At 45.7% G+C, this 8,342-nt stretch overlaps 1 protein-coding gene across 1 annotated transcript in view; it reads right to left on the bottom strand.

Moving 5' to 3' along the window:
* Window positions 1-252: 252 nt before the first annotated feature.
* Window positions 253-8,342, bottom strand: part of LOC135918732 (parafibromin-like) — a 232,335-nt gene continuing 224,245 nt past the window's right edge. Inside the window, exon 15 of the mRNA XM_065452378.2 lies at window positions 253-1,716. Coding sequence (XP_065308450.1) covers window positions 1,668-1,716 — 49 coding nt within the window. The 3' untranslated portion in view covers window positions 253-1,667. The remainder of the gene's footprint in view (window positions 1,717-8,342) is intronic.

Genomic DNA, 8,342 nt, shown 5'->3' with positions numbered 1-8,342 from the left:
TCTACTTGGATCTGCAATGCAAAACAGTGAGAATTTGTTGCATCTCCCTGGGGTTCTGTTGCATCGAGCTGGAACAAGTTAAATGACGAACAAATTACAGTGTGTCAACATGCAGTGACCACTGGTGTGCTCTCTAAAATGAACCATATTTACACAGCACAGTGATAAACACTCACTTCCCTTTCTCACACACACACAGCAATGACTACCATATGTCTTATAGACGGGACAGTAAGCGAGGCAGACACAACATGAATTTTTGCAACTTTTGTAATATGATGCACTATGGGCCCATTGCAAAAAAAAAAGAAAAAGTGCAGAGCTCTAATAAAGAGAAAACAAAAAAAGTTGCGTCTAAAAAGTTATGGACAGAATAGTGTCCAAAGCCAAAATCAGCATTCTTTTTTAAAAGGTCTACTTTTCAAAAGTCACTCCTGTACGTATGATACTTCACAAGACAGGGGAAGAAGGAGAGAGAGAGAAAAAGGAACACCTTGAAGACAACTACTGCTGAAAATGCCAGAGTGATATTTATTTTACATCAGTGCAATTTTATGACTGTCGGATGATTTGCTACAATGTAAATGGACAAAAATATTGAAGAGGGTAGTACATGGCAAGGGTCAACAGTTAGAGTGAAAGAAGAAAGGAAGAGGGGCCTAAGAGCTTGAGCCTAACAGATTTATTTCCTTAATGCAGGCAGAATTGCTTTGCAAATAGCAAAATATAGTTAAATCATCTCACCAAAACAAGAAGCGATGTTGCCATAACAAAATGGTTCAGTGAGGAAGGCCAAGTTACATTGCAGTTCGGCAAAACACAGTTCACCACTGGGAGGGAAAAGCAGCAGTCCATAATCACTTCTCAAGCTCCGATGACAAAAATGGTCAGGGGGCATTCTACCTCGCTCCTCTAGCATTGCTGCTCCTGTACACTCGTGCACGCAACACAAACAGTCAGTTCCTCACGCTTACTTTTGTACTAGAGGAACGGCAAACATGCAAGACGCAAGCTCAAGATGGATGCACCAAAACCACAGCAATGACATCATCCTAAGGTTACACCTTTCGTCCACCACAAGCTCACTACAACTCGTATGCGATTTATCAGATGGGCGCAAATAAGAAACAACACTCCGCCCCTTCCCCACACACTGGTACTGTGCCACTGACTCTTAATGCATCTGAAGGTGGCCTCAAAATATTTCAACAAGAGCAGCAAGCATTCAAATAGAAAGTAAAACAATAAAAAGTGGCCACTGCCAATTCCCTCACAAACCGCCTGAACGACCAAGGACCAAGGTCCAGCAAAAGCTATGCCACTGCACTACTTGGTGTACACAAACAGGTAGTGCAAAAACAATGTACAGCAGTTTCAGTCTGAAAGGAAATAACAAAAAAAGGGCGGAGAAAGTAAAAAAAACAAACATGCAGACACACTTCATGATAAAGAATGAGCACATGGGAAGGCATGGAAGGGGCCAGGAAGATACGACTACGAGGTCACAGAGTGGTCAAACATGCCCCATACTGGTGCACAGTGCTTGGGTGTCCATGGAAGGGCTACCTCCATTGTTCTTGAACACTGCATCCGTTTTAGCAGCTTTAAAGGTGCCTTCAGCTCCAGTTTAGGTGGTGGTGTTGGCTGTGGTGGCTTGTGGTAGGTTGCTACGCATTCCTTGCGGCATCATGTGTCCAGGTACGCTGAAACTCGACTCTGCGAGGGAAAAAAAAAAGAATGATTTGAACAGCCTGTGCCAAAGTCAGATGAGCTGAGCCTCTGCGTCATTCACAACATGACTGCTACAGTACAGAAAAGATAATACTATACTGCGAGCAGGAGCTTCTGCAGCAATCGAGAATCTAGTTCTGTAGCAGAAATTTTTACTTTTACTCAAGGCTGCATAAAAGGGTACGAGCACACGGAAAAGGATGACACTTAGCAAGTATGAATGATGGGAAGCGCTCATAAGGTACACTAAACACTCCTTATAACAAGTCATCAGGACAGGAAATAGACTTCTTTATTAGTGGTGTGTAGCATAGGAGCTGTTAAACAGTAGTAAATAGGGCTGTTCACTCCTACATCGCTGGAGCACGTAAAAAACAAAGCTGCACTTGATGGCTGCTGCCATGGTGTGCAGTGCCCTCTGCAGCACCTTTTGCTTCCGCCGGTTGGTACAAAGAAATACAAATGTGTGCTGCGTCAAGTGGTCCCACACTTTATATTAAGCGGAGTCATGCAGTACCGTACTTCAAATAATGTGGTCTAAAATACATGCACTGCAGACAGCACCTCGAGAACTGCGAATAAAGTGTTATTTTGAATACAGCCTATTCACTATACAGGTCTACTGTATTTAAATTTGATATTAAAGTTCGTCTCGAAATACTGGATCTGGCGCCATAACATTATCATGTCATGACACTAAGAAAAATTCACCGACATTTGGTGGCAATAAGGCTAGGCACATAGACGTTGCTCATAAAATTATAAAATGGAATGCACCACACATTTCTTCTGGCAGTGTTGGCGTGTGGCAGCTTCACTGATTGCTGAAACGGAGCAACCCCCTTTGCCATGATGTCACGACACATCCACCTCCTAGATACTCAAATTGAAACTGATTCGTAGAAACAAGTACAGTGAAACCTTGTCCTATGAACACCACATGAACAAACTTTTCAGATTCACGAACTGTTCAGAAATCCCCTGCCGATTGCTCATAGCTTCCATATAAAAATCTTTCAGTACTCTAACTTCAAAATATCTACATGTTCAGAATAACGATCATTATTCAGTTTCTGCATCATGTTAACAACGCCTCAGTACTATGAAGTAATATTCTGAAACCTGGGGATTCTTAGATCTTCATGTACCCTTGACAGCAGCCGGAACAGTAGGCTAGCAAATGACAAAACACAGAAAACGGACACTGCGGCGCATGGGTTTGGCAAACCTTAAATAGCGCCGGAGGAGAAAAAGGCGAGAGAATACTTTTTTTCCTCTTGCGGGGCCAACAATGCATCAGATTTTGTGAGTGCATGCTCTGCCCAGACAAGTGCTGTCTTGCAATGGAGGCATGTTTCTGCTGTAGATGCCTATTCTTTCTTTCACTCTTCCTTCTGCGGCCATACTAGCTACACGTGCAGAGAAATGTAACTTCCGCACTCGTGGGAATGCCACACAGTTGCACTATCTGGATGGTGTCATTTACTCACGCTTGCACGTTTGAATAGTTCAGGTGTCCACCCCAGAGACACAGTTTTAGCGTTCACAGCAAGGAATGTGAAAAACAAGCAAACAAAAAGAAACATTGCGCTTTGTAGGCAACATGGAGCTTCCTCTTTGTTGGTGGTTTTCTCAGCTTCCGCGCCTCCTTTGTGCACAACTCTCAGGGTGCTTCGGTGGTGCGTAACGACCGAATCTATGGAAAATAGCAACAGCATGGGCTGAAAGCCAACAGTAACATTTTCGCGGATAGTTCAAACAGTGACAACTGATTAACTGATGAATTGTGGAGCGGAATGGAATGGTTAATTTTGGGGCTTTCACTATAAAACCTTTCAGAATAACGAAGAATTTGCCACAGCCCCCTGAAGTTTATTATATCAAGATTTCACTGTACTGTACATTACTGCGATTGCATAGAATAACACACTGTCAAAAGCGTGACTCTAAAACACTAACACACTAACACACTAACTCTTTATTGAGTGAACTTGTGCCCCTAAATGCAAGTGACATTGAAAGCTCAACGATAGCGCCGAGCACAGTCAGCAATTGTCGAAACCTGATCTGTGGGTCAAGTGCATCAGCTTTTATACATGACATGTTGAACGTTCCAGCATATTTGCTGGTGCTCACATGCCTTCCAGAAAGCGCTACACAATTCGTGTCGCGCATACAATCTGATTACGCAAAGTTTGGCGAGAACATACACAACAGACAGAATCAACGACAACATTCAAGTAAGTTTCAAAGCATGCAGGCACATCTTGCGTTAAGCAATAACTTTAAGTTGTTAGCAGGTGAAGTGCAGTCCCCAGGAAAAAGAAAAATAAGTACACCTATGAACACTGTACTCAAGACACAGCTGCAGAGCGGGCAAGAAACCAAACACGGAATGAATGACTGCATTAGAAGGTTTTTTTCGTGGATTTTAATCATGGGAGACCTTCCATCGAGAGTACAGCAGACCGCAAGGTAAAAACTAAAAGGAAAAGCATTATTCTGCTTTGAAACTGAAAAAGGCAAAGACGACTTGAAGCAATTGCCATAGACCAGGTTCGAATTGAAGGGGAGGGTCGAACCTATGGAGCACGGCACTTGGATTAATAATTTTCACTCTTAAAATAAAATAGTGCATTCTTAAATCTCTGAGCTCATTTTTCTCTGCTTGCATTTTCTGGCTTTTAGAAAAACCTTCAGGAAAACTATCATTTCCAAACTGCTTCACCAAAACCTCCTAAATCCTAAATTTTTATTAAGACAAAAATTTATTACATATCTGACACATAATGATAAAAAAAAATTTGAACTTAGCCTCAAAGTGATGACACTGTCACAGAAATGTAAAAAAAAGAAAAACACAGGCAAATGGCTTTATCCTGCACTATAACCCCGCTAGGAGGTATCTAACAAAAAAATCAGTGTGTTCCCATTATCTTTGAAAAGAAAGCTTTCCCAAGGTGACGTGCCTAATTGGTCCATATGACAGCCGCAACTTTTCCATTTTATCTGTATTAATTAAACTTAATATGTGTACATAAAAAAAGAAGATACATAAACCTATAAACTTCTGGCCACCTTTTCCAGGAACGTGAACATATTCTAGCATGTGTTACAATGAGTCGTTTAAGTCTAAATGGCTAATGAGTGAAGGGCACTGAAAGTAGGTCCGCCACATGTTGGCCGACAAATTGAAACGGCGCTTCTATGGCTCGATAGCGATGAGCACTTCAGGCGCTGATGCCAGAGAATCACCTATACACTATTTTTCAGTTTTTCACTGGCCTTATTGCGAGCACCTTTGCCTAGCCACAGCAACAATGAACTGCTCAGCTTCATAGAAAACCCAGACATGAGCACTGCAGCCTTGAGTAAACACAATCTCGTGCTCAATGAGTTCATCCCTTACAACACCACCCTTTCACTCCCATCCAGTAAACAAATCAAGTGAATTTCCAGTGTTGCTGCTGATGCCTTCACAAGAAAATGAGGGTAGACAACTGTCACGGCTTGTAACCCGTCCGCCATACGCATGAAGTCGTTGACGGGGTATACAAGCCGGTTGGTCGTTCCATACTCAAGCAAACACAGTGAAGGGGCCAAAGTCGAGAGAAAGAAAGACAAAAAAAAATTTATCGACTAGCAACGATACACAAATAAAAATAATGACACATGAACATTAACACACATGTACTTAATATAGATTAATGACGACGACAAAATAAATACAACGAGCAATTAACAGTCAATATAGAAACTAACACTACACAAGAATACACTTAATGGTTGTCCACTAAACAGAGTTCAAAAGAAAACGAATGACGGCATACACATGGCCAGGCAACAGCAAGTCCATAAAGAGTGGAGTTGACGGCTGAGCTTTCCTGAAGAACGCTCGTGAGTCGATCTCGTCGCGGTAGATGCGATTGCTGTGCTGGGTTTCCCGGGAGTCCAGATCTGACAACTTTCCTCAAGCAGCTTGAGCCAACTTGAGGGGAACTACCGTGGGCTTCGTTGCAGATGTTGGTTTGTCGTCTCTTATGTCAACTAGTCACACAGGGTTCACCCGCGGCTAGGCGGCCCAGGCGATACTGGACGGCACAAGCTCCTCGAAGTTTCTCAGCAGATCATACGTTCAGTTTCTAGACTGCCTAGCTCAGCCTCTCTTCCCCTAAAACTTATTAAATAACTTCTCGTTTCCCCATTTCCCTGGGTCGATGAGTGCCAGATATAGGTGACGATGCAATCAAGTTCACCCAATTGTATCCCGGCCCCTCCCAAGCCCTTGGCTGGGCGCCTTTTAGTTCGGGGTGAGGGAACGCGTGATTCCCCCCTGCTGTTAGAGGTTGCGCACTTGCATTGCACCATACAGGCATACATGCACACACTTGAGTCAGTGGTGGACCTCTATTATCTGTTGACAAACACAGAAGAAACGATGGCAGCCGGCCATACGGCGCCAAACGCTCGGACAAACATACACTATCAGCAATTTGTGGACACGGGATTGCACAAGAGACACCACGTATTTCAAGGTATTCGCACCCCTGCCACCTCAGCAAGCTTCTCAATGCACGCGTGGGTTCCCACAGGGGTTCCCAATGCACAGGGGTTCCCACAAAAAGCTTTCGGGGCATCACGGCCCCCCCCCCCACAACAACAACAACAACAACAACAATAAACATCTCTAAACCTGCCTTAGACTTTTTTCGGCCGCTTGCTCGAGTGGCTAGCAATACCCGTCTTGCTCACCGGTTCCTATTCCCACAACCTTTTGGCGCCCGTTGATCGGTGCCTCGCCGACTTGAATAATGTGCACTGTGACAACAACCAATGACCATTTTGAAAAGCAACTGTTAGTGAGGATAAACCTGTGAAGGGCTGCAATGGACACAAACAGCCAGGCCAGCTTGTTACATTTACTGTATTTGTGCGATGTTAATAAATGTTGGGAGGAAAATAACGTAAATGTAATAAACTACTCTTTAGTAATCGCTCAATTACTTTTGTGGGGCGGTAATTGGTATCTTCAATCAATTAAAATTATGAATTAAATAATTACAATTCTAGTCGGTTACTCTTTTTTGTGATGTGTACAAGTCTGATGGACATTAAGTGTAAATAAAGCCTCACCCACTGCCGTTCGCCCTGAAGGATGGGGTCACCCAGGAGCTGCAACGGTTACAGCAAGAGGGCATCCTGGTGCCTGTCAAGATGTCTTAATGGGCCGCTCCCATCGCACCAGTCCTCAAACGAGACAGCAGACTCAGGATCTCTGGAGATGTCAAGGTTACCATCAACCACGTCGCTACCGCTGAGAAGTACCCGCTAGCCCGGATTGAAGATCTCTGGTCAGCGTTGTCCCGTGGACAGAAGTTTACCAAGCTCGACCTCAGAGATGCTTACCAGCAGCTGGTACTCCAGGATGCCTCCCGGAAGCATTTCACAATATCACCAAATTTGGGGCTCTTCCAGTACACGCACTTACTGTCTGGCGTGGCCTCAGCCCTAGCCATATTTCAGAGGGAGATGGACAACCTCTTCAGGGGCATGAGGCGGTGTACTTGGACGACATCCTGGTTACTGGCAGCGACAACGGGGACCACCTGCAGAACCTGCGCAACGTCCTGGCACGACTGCAGGGCGTCGGTCTCAAGCTCAAGCTGGAAAAGTGCATTTTCCTGGCCCCCGGAGTGGAGTACCTGGGACATGTCATTTCCCAGGTTGGCCTAGCCACAGCTACCCGCAAAGTTGATGCTGGGCTCAAGTCGCCTAAGCCCCAGAACAAGAAGGAGCTTCAGAGCTACCTCAGCCTCATCAACTTCTACAGGAGTTTCCCGCCAAACCTGTTGGAGTATGTACAGCCGCTCCATCTTCTGCTTCGAGATGGTCAGCAATGGGTCTGGAAGAAGGAGCAGGGCCGGGCCTTCCAGCGCAGCAAGGAGCTAATCACCAAGGCTCCAGTGCTGGTACACTTCGATCCTGCCAAGCCTGTCATCCTGATCGTAGATGCGTCGCCATACAGCGTGGGAGCCGTCCTGCCGCACCGGGACAAGGATGGTAAGGAACGCCCTGTGTCATGTGCTTCTCGTCGGGTTCATGCTGCAGAGCAGCGCTACAGCCAGCTGGACAAGGAAGGCCTGGCCCTCATGTTCGGTGTCGAATGCTTCCATCAGTATCTGTGGGGCCGGAAGTTCGAGGTAGTTACGGACCACAAGCCCTTGTTGGGGCTGCTGGTGCCTGACAAGGCAGTTCCCGTGCAAGCATCACCTCGAGTAGTACGCTGGGCCTTGAGGCTGGCAGCTTACAGTTACCAGCTGGTTTACCATCTGGGAAAGGACCTGGGACCTGCCGATGCCCTGAGCCGCCTGCCCCTGCCAGAGGTGCCTGATGCTGCTCCAGAACCTGCTGAAGTGTTCATGCTGGACCATGCATATCTGGAGGTACTCTCCAGATCTGCGGTATCGCAAGCGACCTGCTGGGACACAGTCCTGTCTCAGGTGGTCAAGGCGGTGTCCTGTGGGGAGGAATTGGTTCAGCAGGCCCATAGCCACAAGGCTGCCAAGCTTGCAGCAGGGCTGCCTACTGTGGGGTTTCAGGGTGGTGATCCC

This window comes from Dermacentor albipictus, unplaced genomic scaffold (assembly GCF_038994185.2).
Source record: "Dermacentor albipictus isolate Rhodes 1998 colony unplaced genomic scaffold, USDA_Dalb.pri_finalv2 scaffold_21, whole genome shotgun sequence".
NCBI classification, from domain to species: domain Eukaryota; kingdom Metazoa; phylum Arthropoda; class Arachnida; order Ixodida; family Ixodidae; genus Dermacentor; species Dermacentor albipictus.
The sequence above is the reverse complement of the archived record's forward strand: the minus strand, read 5'-3'. Positions and strand labels throughout refer to the sequence as shown.